The sequence below is a fragment of the Mirounga leonina genome, unplaced genomic scaffold (genome assembly GCF_011800145.1).
Source record: "Mirounga leonina isolate KUSES-001 unplaced genomic scaffold, KU_Mleo_1.0 Mir_366, whole genome shotgun sequence".
NCBI classification, from domain to species: domain Eukaryota; kingdom Metazoa; phylum Chordata; class Mammalia; order Carnivora; family Phocidae; genus Mirounga; species Mirounga leonina.
Window position 1 is genome coordinate 13,352,989 of NW_023270709.1, and position 14,963 is coordinate 13,367,951.

Here is a 14,963-nt window from a genome sequence, read left to right on the forward strand (position 1 = left end):
ATTTTTAATCTGACTCTAACTCACTCACTCTTACTAATCTAACTTCAGTGTTAACAGCTGATAAACTTTTGACCCTGCCAAAACACTAAGGGTCCCCAACTAGTCATAATATCTGTTAAACTCAAAGATTCTATTAACCAAATTCTGCTTAGCAATATGGAAAAATCAGTAATTTAAATCTTTAAGTATTACAATTAAACTCAAATGATAAACTGTCATTATGAAACAAAAGTTTATGTGCAAAGCTATCATTGGTCTCTTTCATCAATGTCTATTTTATTAAAGATTTACTCATTCATTCATTTGAGAGGGGGAGGGGCAAAAGGAGAGGGAGAGAATCTCAGACTCCTCACTGAGCACAGAGCCCTACACAAGGCTCAGTCTCACGACTCTGAGGTCATGACCTGAGCCAAAACCAAGAATCAGGTGCTTAATGAAGGTGCCCCTCTGATTAGTGTCTTAATACTACAGTTATTCAATCAAAAAACAGTGACCGCTTTACTTAATTGCATATTATTTAAGTGTCTACTAGATGGGTGTGGGGCCGGCTTTAGATTCTCTCTCCCTTCTCTCTCTCTAAAAAAAGAAACACAGAACCCCCCCCCCACACACTTTTCCTTGCTTGCTCCATTTTCCATATATTTGAAATGGATTTTTAGGTTATGTGTATTGGTTTATATATGTAAATACATACATATGATCTATATAATATGTAAATACAGATATTATATATATAAATACAAATATATCTATCCATCCATCTATTCTCATAATTCACAGGAAAGAGACTACATGGGGAAGTCATTCTGATTTGTCCATTCTCATCTATGATAATGTAGAAGAGTACTATGGCTTTCATCACATTTTTATATGAGAAGAGTATATTTACACTGATTCACGGATAAACCTATATGGAATAAAACAGGTAATGTTTTTGCATCAGAAGGTTTATACCTGGTTTTGCTACCTCTAGTATGTGACCTTAGATAAATCATTTATTCTTTGAAACTCAATTTTCTCACCTGTAAAGTAGGTATATTGATACAGGACTTGCCTCTCTCAATGCAAGGCTTCAAAAAAGATAAATGTTTTCCAATGCACTTTTACACATATTAACTAATTAATATAAAATAACTGATAACCCAAAGCACCCTCCTTAAGCAGAACTGCACCAATGACATTATTACACTTGCCGTGTATTTAAGTGATAACTAAAACCCAAAAAAGACAACACATATGTAAGAATCAAAATAATTACTCAGTAAATTCACAAATCCTGGCTTTGTTTATATTACTATTAAGATGTTCATTTTTAATTTCAGCAAAAATTTAATGTTTTTACTTATAGATTTCATTATGTAAAAATAGGAACATAATCTGGCCCCATCTACAAATTATATTATGAAAAGCAAATATAATTATAGAAACGTATACACATTCATTTTAATTTCAGTAACTTATAATAAAGTTATAGGTTTCATTACTCAGAAATGACATAACCTGAGCCCTTCCACAAATATGACTGTGAAATAAAAATATAGTTGTAGGAATACATATACATCATCATTTCTGGAAAGGTTACACAAACATATGTGCGTGGATGAAACACCTACATTACTGAAACACGCCTAAACTCAACTGTGATAAATAATTATAAGAGTCTTTAAAAGAACTGTACCATGGATATGTTTGTAAAGCAGATGTGCGTTTCCAAATTAATCCTTTATGGATGGTAAATGGGACTGATGAGAAAAGAACACTGCACTGGGATCCAGCAACACTGGCCTTCACTTTATCAGCAAGTAACAGTTTAGCATTTACTATAGGTTAGGCATTAGCCTAGATGCTTGAGATACTTTACTGAGCAAGGCAAACAAAAATCTGTCCTCATGAAGCTTGCAAACAAAAGGGGACATTAAAGGACACATCATGAGGAATAAACAAAAATCACTTCACATAATAATTAAAAGGTACCAAGTGTTATATAAATGAGTAAATCAAAGTGCTATGAAAAAATATAGCAGTGTAAGGGGATCAGGCATATGTGAATATGGCAGGGCAGGTTTTAGTTCTAAATAGAGTAGTTAGGGTAGGTCTAATTAAGAAGGTACTAAGCAATAACTGAAATGAGAAATACACTAGAGGGAATCAACAATAGATTAGAGGATGCAGAAGAACAGATCAGCAATCTGGAAGACAGCATAATGGAAAGCACCCAAGCTAAACAGCAAAAAGCAAAAATAATAATAAAAGAAAGGAGGATAGTTTAAGGATCTCTTGGACAACATCAAGGGAAGGAACATCTGTATTACATGGGTCCCAGAAGGAGAAGAGAGAAAGGGGCAGAAATTATATTTGAAGAAATAATAGCTGAACACTTCCCTAACCTAGAAAAGGAAACAGACTTCTAGGTTCAAGAAACACAGAGAGCAGGGCGCCTGGGTGGCTCAGTCGTTAAGCGTCTGCCTTCGGCTCAGGTCATGATCCCAGGGTCCTGGGATCGAGCCCCGCATGGGGCTCCTTGCTCAGCGGGAAGCCTGCTTCTCCTTCTCCCACTCCCCCTGCTTGTGTTCCCTCTCTTGCTGTGTCTCTCTCTGTCAAATAAATAAATAAATAAATCTTTAAAAAAAAAAAAAAAGAAAGAAAGAAACACAGAGAGCTCCAAACAAGATGAACCAAGGACGTCCACATCATGATACATAATAACTAAAATGTTAAAGATTACAGATAAGCAGAGAATTTTAAAAGCAGCTAGAGAGGAGCAACTAATTACAAATGAAAAAGGGAAATCCCAAGTGGCTGTCAGCTAATTCTTTAGCAGAAGCTTTGCAGGCCAGAAGGGAGTGGCATGATATATTTAAAGTCCCGAAAGAGAAAAACAACAACAACAACAACGTTATACCGAACAGCAAGACTACCATTCAGAATAGAAGGAGAGAGAGAGAGTTTTCCAGACAAACAAAAGTTAAAGGAGTTCATCACTGCGAAACTGGCCTTATAGGAAATGTCAGAGGGACTTCATTAAGTGAAAAAGAGAAAGTCAGGGATGCCTGGGTGGCTCAGTCGGTTAAGCATCTGCCTTCGGCTCAGGTCGTTATCCCAGGGTCCTAGGATGTCAGGCTCCCTGCTCAGCAGGGAGCCGGCTTCTCCCTCTGCCTGTCTCTCCCCCTGCTTGTGAATGCAGGCGCACGCTCTCTCGTTCTCTCTCTGACAAATAAATAAAATCTTTCAAAAAAAGAAAAAGAGAAAGTCATAATTAGAAGGAAAACTATGAAATTTTCAAAATTAGAAAATTATGAAAGGACAAAATTTCATGAGTAAAAGCAAACATACAGTAAAGATAGCAGAACAATCACAGAGCTACTGTGCATGTTACAAAACAAAAGTAGCAAAATCAATTACATCATAAAGATTAGTTAAGGGAACTCACAAAATAAAAATATGTGAAATATGACAATATACAAAATGTGATGGAAGAGTAAAAATAGTTTTTTTTTAGAAAGTGTGTGAACTTAAGTGACCATCAACTTAATATGGACTGCTATATATTTAAGATATTATATATGAACCTCATGGAAACAACAAAAACCTGTAAAAAATACATTAAAAAATAAAGAGAAAAAAAGCCAAACATAACACTAAAGAAAGTTATCAACCACAAGGAAAAAGAGCAAAAAAAAAAGAAAAAAGAAAAAAGAAAGGAACAGAGAAGAACTACAAAGGAAGGAAACAAACAAACAAACCCAGAAAACAAGTAACAAAATGGCAGTGAGTATACACTTATCAATAATTACTTTAAATGTAAATGGTCTAAATGCTCATTCAAAAGATATGAGATGACTGAATTAAAAATAAAAGAGTCACATATGCATATATGCTGCCTACAAGAGACTGACTTCAGATTTAAAGACACATACAGATTAAAAGTGAAGGGATGGAAAAAAATATTTCATGCAAAGGGAGGCAAAAAAGAAGAAGAAGCCAAACTAGCAATACTTCTATCAGACAAAACAGACTTTAAAACAAAGACTGTGGGGCACTTGAGTGGCTCAGTTGGTTAAGCATCTGCCTTAGGCTCAGGTCATGATCTCAGGGTCCTGGGATTGAGCCCTGCATCTGGCTCTCTGCTCAGTGAGGAGTCTGCTTCTCCCTCTCACTCTCCCTCTGTGTGTGTGTGTGTGTGTGTGTGCGTGCGCACGCACCCTATCAATAAAATCTTTTAAAAAATAAAAATAAAACAAAGACTGTAACAAAAAATGGCATTACATAATGATAAAGGGATCGACACAACAAGAGGATATAATAATTGTGAATATCTACACACCCAACAATGGCGCACTTGAATAAAGTAAATACTGAAAAATATAAAGGGAGAAATTGACAGTAATATAATAACAGCAGGGGACTTTAGCACCCACTTACAACAATGGATAGATCATCCAGGCAGAAAAATCAACAGAAAGAAGGAAATAATAAAGATTGGAGCAGAAATATATGAAACAGAGATTTAAAAAAAAAAAAAATCAATGAAACCAAGAACTGGTTTTTTGAAAAGATAAACAAAATTGATAAAACTTTAGCCAAACTCATCAAGAAAAAAACAGAGGATCCAAATAAATAACATCAGAAATGAAGTAACAATGAACACCACAAAAATACAAAAGAATACTAAGAAAAATTATATGCCAACAAACTGGACAACCTAGAAGAAATGGATAAATTCTTAGAAATGTACAATCTTTGGGGGGTGGGAGGGATGGAGTGGCTGGGTGCTGAACACTGGGGAGGGTATGTGTTGTGGTGAGCGCTGTGTATTGTGTGAGACTGATGAATCACAGACCTGTACCCCTGAAACAAATGTTAATTAAAAAAAAAAAAAAGAAATGTACAATCTTCCAAAAGTCAGTCAAGAAGAAATAGAAAATCTGACCAGACCAAACTAATAACAAAATTCAATCAGTAATCAAAAAACTCCCAGCAAACAAAAGCCCAGGACCAGATGGATTCACAGGTGAATTCTACCTCACATTTAAAGAAGAGTTAACACCAATTCTCAAACTATTCCAAAAAACAGAAGAGGAAGGAAGCCTCCAAATACATTCTATGAGGTCAACATTACCCTGACACTAAAACGAGACACTACAAAAAAAGAAAACTACAGGCCAATATACCTGATGAAAGCAGATGCAAAAATCCTCAACAAAATATTAGCAAACCAAATCCAACAACACATTAAAAGGATCACCACGATCAAGTGGGATTTATGCTGGGGAGCAAGGATGGTCAATATCTGCAAATCAATGTGATATACCACATTAACAAAACAAAGGATAATAATATGATCATGTCAATAGATGCAAAACAGCATCTGACAAAATTTAACAACCATTCGTGATAAAAAATGCTCAACAAAGTGCGCTTAGAGGGAACATACCTCAACATAATAAAGGCCATACATGACAAACCAGAGCTAACATCATACTCAATGGTGAAAAACTGAAAGCTTTTCCTCCAAGGTCGGGAACAAGACAAGGATGTCCACTCTTACCACTTTGATTTAACATGGTACTGTAAATCGCAGCCATAGCAATCACACAATGAAAAGAAATAAATGGTATCCAAATGGGTAGGGAAAAAGGAAAACTCACTATTTGCAGGTGACAGGGTACTATATATAGATAACCCTAAAGACTTCACCAAAACAGAATAAATGCATTCAGTATGGTTGCAAGATAAAAAATTTATATACAGAAATCTGTTCAATTTCTATATACTAATAACAAAGCAAAAAGAGAAATTAAGAAAACAATTCCACTTGTAACTGCACCAAAAAGAATAAAATACCTAGGAATAAACCTTACCAAGGAAGTGAAAGACCTATACCCTGAAAACCATAAAACACTGATAAAAGAAACTGAAGACACCATAAACAAATGAAAAGATACATCATGCCCATGGACCGGAGGAATAATATTGTTAAAATGTCCATACTACCCAAAGCAATATATAGATTCAATGCAATTATCATCAACCTACAACAGGATTTTTCACACATCTCAGAATAAATAATCCTAATATTGATATGGAATCACAGAAGATCCTGCATAGCCAAAGCAATCTTGAGAAAGAAGAACAAAGCTAGAGGCATCACGCTCTGATTTCAAAATATACCACAAAGCTACAGGAATCAAGAGTATGGTACTGGCACAAAAACAGACACGTGGATGAATGGAACAGGATAGAGAGCCCAGAAATGAATTAATGCTTATACAGGTTAATTCATCTATGACAAAGGAGGCAAGAATATGCAATGGGGGAAAGACAGTCTTTTCAATAAATGGTGCTGGGAAAACTGGACTGCTACATGCAAAAGAATGAAACTGGCCAACTTTCTCACACCATACACAAAAAGAAACTCAAAATGGATTAAAGACCTAAGTGTGAGACTCGAAACCATAAAAATCCTAGAAGAAAACACAGGCAGTAATTTCTTGGACCATCAACCTTAGTAATATTTTTCTAAATCTGTCTTGTCAGGCAAGGGAAACAAAGGCAAAAATACACTACTGGGACTACATCAAAATAAAAAGCTTCTGCACAATGAAGGAAACAACAAAACAAAAAGGCAACCTACTGAATGGAAGAAGATATTTGCAAATGATACATCTGATGAAAGGTTAATTTCCAAAATATATAAATAACATACAATTCAACACCAAAAAATCCCAAATAATCCAATCAAAAAAATGGGCAGAGGACCTGAATAGAATTTTTTCCAAACAAGACATACAGATGGCCAACAGACACATGAAAATATGCTCAACATCACTAGTCATCAGGGAAATACAAATCAAAACCACACTGAGCTATCACCTTACAGCTGCCAGAATGACTAGTATCAAAAAGAAAAAATAAAAAAATAACAACAGGTGTTGGCGAGGATGTGGAGAAAATGGAACCCTCATGTACTGTCTGTGGGAATGCAAATTGGTGCAGCCACTGTGGAAAAGAATATGGAGGCTCCTTAAAAAATGAAAAATAGGGGGCGCCTGGGTGGCTCAGTCATTAAGCGTCTGCCTTCAGCTCAGGTCATGGTCCCAGGGTCCTGGGATCGAGCCCCGCATCGGGTTCCCTGCTCCGTGGGAAGCCTGTTTCTCCCTCTCCCACTCCCGTTGTTTGTGTTCCCTCTCTCGCTGTATCTCTCTCTGTCCAATAAATAAAATCTTTAAAAAAAAAAATGAAAAATAGAACTACCATAGGATTCACCAACTCCACCACTGCGTATTTACCCAAAGAAAATGAAAACACTAATTTGAAATGATCTATGCACCTCTAAGTTTATTGCAGCATCATTTACAATAGCCAACATATAAAAGTAACTCAGGCGTCCATCAATAGACAGGTGGATAAATAAGATGTGTGAGACATATAATATATATATATATATACACATATATATATATATCTCACAATATTAGTCAAGAAAAAAAGAATGAGATCTTGTCATTTGTGACAACATGGTAGGACCTAGAGGATATTATGCTAAGTGAAATAAGTCTGATAGAGAAAGACAAATACTATGTGATTTCAAGTATACGTGGAATCTAAAAAAAAAAAAAAGCAAATGAACAAAGAAAAGCAGAAACAGATCCATAAATACAGAGAACTGGTGACTGCAGAGCAAAGGGGGGACAGGAGGACAGGCAAATGGATGAAGAGGAGTAGGAGATACAGGCTTCCAGTTAGGGAATGAAGAAGTCACAGGGATGAAGGTACAGCCTGGGGAATACAGTCAGTTTTGCATTGTATTGTAATAGCACTGTATGGGGACAGATGGTAGCTACGCTTGTGGTGAGCATAGCATAAGGTATAGATTTTGTTGAATCACTATGTTGTACTCCTGAAACTAATGTAACATTGTGTGTCAACTATACCTCAAAAAGAGAGAGAGAGAGAGAGAAAGAGAAAGAAACCTGTCTTGTCTACTGCTTCCCAAAACTTTTTTGGTCCTAAGATCGTATTCTCTTAACACTTACAAGAAAAGGAAAAAAAAAAAAAGGTATTAAGAAGACAGCCATACAAGAAAGGGGAACCCTCCTACACTGTTGGTGGGAATGCAAGCTGGTGCAGCCACTATGGAAAACAGTATGGAGGTTCCTCAAAAAGTTGAAAATAGAGCTACCATATGATCCCGCAATTGCACTACTGGGTATTTACCCCAAAGATACAAATGTAGGGATCCGAAGGGGTATGTGCACCCCGATGTTTATAGCAGCAATGTCCACAATAGCCAAACTGTGGAAAGAGCCAAGATGTCCATCAACAGATGAATGGATAAAGAAGATGTGGTATATATATACAATGGAATATTATGCAGCCATCAAAAGGAATGAAATCTTGCCATTTGCAACGACATGGATGGAACTGGAGGGCATTATGCTGAGCAAAATAAGTCAATCAGAAAAAGACACGTATCATATGACCTCACTGATATGAGGAATTCTTAATCTCAGGAAACAAACTGAGGGTTGCTGGAGTGGGGGGTGGGGTGGGAGGGATGGGGTGGCTGGGTGATAGACACTGGGGAGGGTATGTGCTATAGTGAGCACTGTGAATTGTGTAAGACTGATGAATCACAGACCTGTACCTCTGAAACAAATAAAATCTTTAAAAAAAAAAAAAAGAAAAAAGAATACATTATATGTTAAAAAAAAAAAAAAGATAGCAGGAAGGGAAAAATGAAGGGGGGGAATCGGAGGGGGAGATGAACCATGAGAGACTACGGACTCTGAGAAACAAACTGAGGGTTCTAGTGGGGAGGGGGGTGGGGGGATGGGTTAGCCTGGTGATGGGTATTAAAGAGGGCACGTACTGCATGGAGCACTGGGTGTTATATGCAAACAAGGAATCATGGAACACTACATCAAAAACTAATGATGTAATGTATGGTGATTAACATAACATAATAAAAAATATATATATATATATATAAAAAAAGAAGAAGACAGCCATACAGCTCTCTGGCAGAAAGATCCAGCCAGGCAGCCAGAGAGAAGAGCCAGTGTAAAGGCTCCATTGATTCTGCCAAAACAATCTTGTGAAAGGAAAATACCCCATTTTGCAGATGAGTAAATAGTGTCTCAGAGTGATGGGATTAAGGCAATAGAGCTAGTTAATTAAAAAAGCCAGGACTATAAAGAAACTGGGTTTATTGACTCTTGGTCCAGCACCTTTCTGTTTCGTGCCTTTGTCCACCAGGCTAGAGGAAAGTGTTCTGTTTCCTATAAAGCCCTGAGTAAGGGGTCACCATAGCTGTGGTTGTTGTTGCTATTATTATTAATCAGGTCCACTGATACTTCTTGAAAGGTAGTTAAAGCTCAAAGAATAATTTCATTTTCCCTTCCCATGGTCTATTTTTCTCTTTCCTTTATCTGTGCTTCCTTCTTTGGGTGGGTCATTTCAATATCAGATTTTCAGTTAAAGGAATTCTATTTCTTTGGATATTTGATAAAGGTGTGAAGCACAGAAATAAGGTATGAAATAGAAAGCATTTATAACTTAACATACAAAAGAGCTATGAGAGAATGGTGAGAATGTGGAGCCCAGTGGCTGGGAGGTAGAGAACTACCTTTCGTGGGGCGGAGGGGGGGGGGGGTTGCAGAAGGAAGGGAAGTGCAACACAGGGAGGAAGGCAAGAGGGAGGTCTTGGAAACATATCAGGACCAGAGCGTCCCCAGCTTTAAGCTACTACAGGAAAATGAGGACTCTGGCCTTGAAAAAATAATGAGCTTCAAGTAAAAAGGTTAAAAACTAAGAGACCACAAAGGAGGAAATCGGTAAGAAAGACAAGAATAGTGGAGAGGGCCCCGGAGGAGAGAGAAGATGCAAAGAGATTTTCAAAATGTGGGAATATTATACAATGAACACTATAAAAGAGAAAGGCGAGTAAGAATCCAATTTCAGACACAGTAGACTTGAAAGCTGGTGGAATTACTAACAGCCAAAGGGAACAGAGAGGACAGTCTGAAAGGTGAGTAGCTGACTTTTGGTAACACTAGGTCTAAAGCGGCAGTGAGGTTCTCACGAGAGGGAAGAGTCTAGCAGAGAAGAGGTAAATTTGGAAGACGTGTGTCATCTGGGGCTGCTTTGTCCCAAGTGTGGCTACTCAGCACCTGAAATTGTGGTTCACCTGAACTGAATGTGCTGTCAGTATAAAACACATAACCAGATGTTGAAGATTTCACATGGGGGAAAAATGTATAATATCTAATTTTTTTACATTGATTACATGTTGAAATAATATTTGCATGAATTGGGTTAAATAAAATCTATTATTAAAATTAATTTCACCTCTCTTTTTACTTCTTAATGCCACTACTAGAAAATTTTAAACTACATATGCAGTTTGCTATTTCCCCTGGATGGTGTTGATAAAGAGCAATACTAGATCCGTTTCAGGATCACATAAGGGGATGAAATCCAGGAGTGAATCACAGACATTATCCTGAGGTATTTCAACTGAAAACAGCCAGATACAGGAGAAAGAACGCACGTCATTATAAAAGATAACATTCATGAATGCTCGAAGAAATACACTAGCCACAGTTAGTGCAGTATCTTCTTTGTTCCTCCCAACAACCTTATGAAATGATAGCACTGTCTTCTTTTACAGAAAAAAACCTGAGTTCTAAAGAAGTTAACTTGCCCAAGGTCACACAGTTAAACCTTGTGTTGGGGTTCAAATACATGACTCAATCCAGATCTCAAGGTTTAAACTGACACATCAATTCCAGAACAATGTATACTCTGCAACTTTTAAATTGTTAGAGTTTAAATGGTTATATTTAAACTAACAATTTATTAGAATCCTTCACTGTCAGAGTCAGGGACATACTAGTGATGTCCTAATTCGATTAAGATACAAATGTATAAAATTTGTAACTTCAGAATTTTGCTGAGCTACTCATGTTGGCATATTTTCACCATGTTGAGCTTAAATAAGAGCTTACTGGTGTAACCTCTTGTCTCTTATCAACATCTACTCCTAAATATCCAGAACTTTCAGGTTAGATGGTAGACTGTCCAAGGGAGATAATCCTGGGCACAGCCCTCAATAGAAGGACCCTGTTTTCTGAATAGAACAAATTTACAATATGGAGCCACTTAAATTTTAAACACCTTCTTTCAGACTATGAAAACACCCGAACCTCCCAAAGTGTGATTAAAATGTTTTGAAGGGATCAGTTATACTGCAATTAAAAAAAAAAAGTTTTCAAGGGAGCTGGATGAAATTGTAACTTTTTGTTGAAAGAATGAGAATTAAGCTTACCCAACTGGATAAGTTTAAAAGGGGATTTATATTTCTTGAAAAATATGATGCTTTGAGGAATAGACAAAAAAAAAAAATGGCTTGATATTTTGACTGGAATTGTAACATAAAATCTCCTACAAATATAAATTGGGATCAAAAGAATGAGGCATCTTTCATTTATGTTTGGTGGTTGGATTTAATTTCAAAGACAATCTTATTATGCCTTCCTTTCCATCTTTCATCTTTACTACCTATCTGGCCAGAACAGCAATTACAGAGGTGCTAAACTTGAAGAGTGACGGCTATAATTACATCATTTTCAGGAACTTGCCCATGTAAATTTTACTATGCAGTTAGGTTCAGATTATAAAAACACATGTCCCCAGGCTTAAAACAAAGGACTGCTATACATTTATATTGTGAAATGGAAAAGCAAAAGGGAATTTGAAGGAAAAACATAGGCTTTGGAATAAGACTAATTAGCAGCCATCGTGAGAGACTATTCATGTTGGACTTGAATCCAAAGCAGTGTCTCTCTGAACTGACCCATGAGCTTATTTTGGAATTTAACCTCCCACTGCCAGCATAATTTTTTTAAAGTGAGAGGACTTCTACGTGGACATATGCATAAAAATATCTCCTCAGAAAACCCAGTTTTTGAAAATGCTTTTCTAAAAAGGTAGTATCACAATATTACAGGGTAGAGTTAATAAGTGCAAGCCCTTTATTTTGACTCTTTTGAATTCCCATGACTCTTCCATTCCAATTAAGGTGATATCCTTGGACTTCTTTTCTTACTCATTATAATTCTTTGTAACAAAGGTTCAGGCCCCCAAGGAGAGAGCCACTTAGCTCTAAAAATGCTTTATCCATCCAAGGGCAAAGGTGTCAAGGGCATGAAGAGACAGACCCAGGCATTAAGAGATGGCAGCTCTACTCTTCCCACTGAGGGTCACCACACTAAGTCCCTGGTTTCCAAGACTATTCCTCCTCTCAATCTTCCCTTGAAATTCTCATCCTTATAACTGTCAACTGGATAATCCTTATAGTTGCATTGCTGCTTCCCATTTGTACATCAGCAACAGTATGCTGGTTTTTTGGGTTAATTTTCTCTTTAATTTATAGAGCACATATTATGTGCCAGGGTACTAGAAATACAGCGGTGAACAAAATGAAAAAATCTCTGCGCCGATATTTACATAGTGGGGAACACGTCCAGTAAACAAGATAAAAGAGTATGTTAAATAATAAATGCTATAAAAAAAAAAAAAGAAGCAAGAAGGGTGATGGGAACTGTGGTGGTTGGGGTAGGAAAGACTGAAATGTTAGACAGGGCGACCACAGAAGGCTTCACGTATAATCAGGTAGATGATGTGTGCCTGAGAGGGTGGAGGGAGAGCAAAATCCGGGACTGATCAAGGTCAGCTGGAGCGGGGAAAAGAAAGGAGATTAGCATATTTTAACAAGCCCCATAGTGGAGAAGGAACCCTATGGAAACCACATCACTTTCTCTTTTTGTAGTCACAGAACCAGGTTCTTCCGCCAAAACTCGCAAGCAGTTCATGGGATACGGACGCGCGGGGACACACACGGACACACACGCACCCCTCTCTCTCCAGGACAGAGCTCCGCGGCCAGCAGAAAGGGGTATGAATTCAGAGTCGAGCACCGGCCTGGAAACTGGGAAAGAGTAGTTGTCGGAAGAACACGCCAGACCCCCCCGCCCAGTCTCCGTAAGCAAACGGGAATCTCCCCGACTCCACGAGGTAAACCCAGGGAGGCCGGGGCAAGCACAAAGACACAGCCCCGGGATTGCAGGCACGGTGCAGGGAGGAGAGGAGGCACGGATTCAGCCGTTAGAGACAAAACCCCCAGAATTTCCCGAGGCAGGGTCGGGACCGCGGGAGGGAAACGCCGCCCCCCACGCCGGGGGTCGGGGCGGGAGCGGGGTTGGGAGGCGAGCGGGAATGGCCGCCACGGGAACGGGGTACGGTGTCGTCGGGCATCCCGGGCGCCCGGCCGGCCGCGTGCTTGCAACAGGGGGCTGGACGCGAGCGGGCGCCCCGAGGTGCCGGGGCGGGACCGCGGCCCCGGCCCGGCCCGCGCGCCCTCCCCCGACCCCCTGCGCAAACGTTCACCGCCCCCTCCCCAGGCCCGCCGAGCGCGACGGGTTCCAGCGGTCGAACCCGCAGCTCCCGCGCCGCTGCCCGCCCGGCTCCTTCCCGCCCAGTGCGTTGGTCGAGGAGAGAAAGGAGAACGGCTGTGGCGGCGCGCGGCGCCCACTCACCATGATCCGCAGCGGCGGCGGCGCGGCGACCCCGGCGGGCGGCGATGCGCTGTCCAGGGTAGCCAGCGGCCCTCTGCCCCGCGCTCCCGTGTCGCCCGCTCGACCTACCCACGCCCACGCCCACGCCCGGCGCGCGCACGCCCGCCCGCCTCCCCGCCCCCTCGGGCTCGCGCTGCTGCCGCGCGACGCTCCGAGCTGCAGGACCGTTTCGGGCCCCCGCCGCTCCCCTCCCCCGCCCTCCGCCCGCGGGTCGCCGGCCGCGGCGCGAGGAGGGCGGAGGGGGAGGGGAGGGGCGGGGGCCGACGAGGCGGGGCCCCGGACGGCCTTGCGCGCCCCCTCCCGGGCGCCCGGCTCCGCCCGCGGCGCCCCCTGCCGGCCGGGCGGCGATTTGCAGGCCCAGCAGGCCGCCCGTCGCGTGCCGGGGCCCAACGTTCGCAGAGCCTCCGCGAGGACCGCCCCGCTGGCCTCTGTCCGCTGCCCCCGGAGGCTGCGGCGGCTGCGGGAGCTGCGAGGACCTGGGGATTGTGGAGGGCCAGGGCCCTGCTCCTCCTCTTCGTTGGGCTCCGCGGTTTTCAAGCACACGTTAAGGGGGGGGGGGTTGGGGAGGATGGCTCGTGTTCATGCGGGTTTGCGGGATGTGGGTGTCTTAGATCCAGGGATCAGTGGGGGTTTTTTGGCGTTAAGGTCAGGAGCGGATCAGTCTGAGCAGGCGACTGACTCCTTGTTCCACACGACGCTGCCTGCAGAGGGTCTTATTCCAGGGCCTTCTTAGCTAATACCACCAATGGTTAGTTGAACACTTAATCGTGAACACAAAGTATGGGATCTTAATTAAGATCCTGCGCTTTTCATTTTTTGAAGACTTGTGCGTGCTGCATGACCTTTCCTCTTTTTTAGCGTTAAGAATGTCTGCTTGCTTTTTTATGTGGCCGATGTGGTAAACTGAAATGCAAGCAAAGGTAAACGTGTTTGTTCAGGGTCAGGACACCACATACGGTTGTACACGGAGGTACTTGCAACATATCTTAGCATTCCACACCTGAAGGATTGCGGATGTATTTGCAGTTTTGTGAAGTAGCAGAGTGAGTAACCATAGATGTGGAGCTAACTCCTAATTGTCATATAATCACCTAATATTTGGAGTTTCCTGTAGTTGGGACTGTTAAAATCAGTTACGTATTTGCTTATAAGGAGTGGATAGCTTATACCACGAACAGGTAGGTATTTGTTAACCAAGTCTCTTAAAATCTCACCATCAGTGGGCTCAGGAGTCAGCCCGGCCACATACTGGCTTTAAGTAGTTACCTAATTCTCTAGGCTTCAGTTTCTTGATCTATAAAATGGGGATAAAATGACACATTATAT

At 40.7% G+C, this 14,963-nt stretch overlaps 1 protein-coding gene across 1 annotated transcript in view; it reads right to left on the reverse strand.

The window, feature by feature from the left end:
* The window catches only part of ELOVL2 (ELOVL fatty acid elongase 2), a 75,870-nt gene extending 62,170 nt beyond the window's left edge, over positions 1-13,700 (reverse strand). Inside the window, exon 1 of the mRNA XM_035030843.1 lies at positions 13,599-13,700. Within this exon, the coding sequence (XP_034886734.1) occupies positions 13,599-13,601 (3 nt within the window). The 5' untranslated portion in view covers positions 13,602-13,700. The remainder of the gene's footprint in view (positions 1-13,598) is intronic.
* Between the last annotated feature and the right edge of the window lie 1,263 nt (positions 13,701-14,963).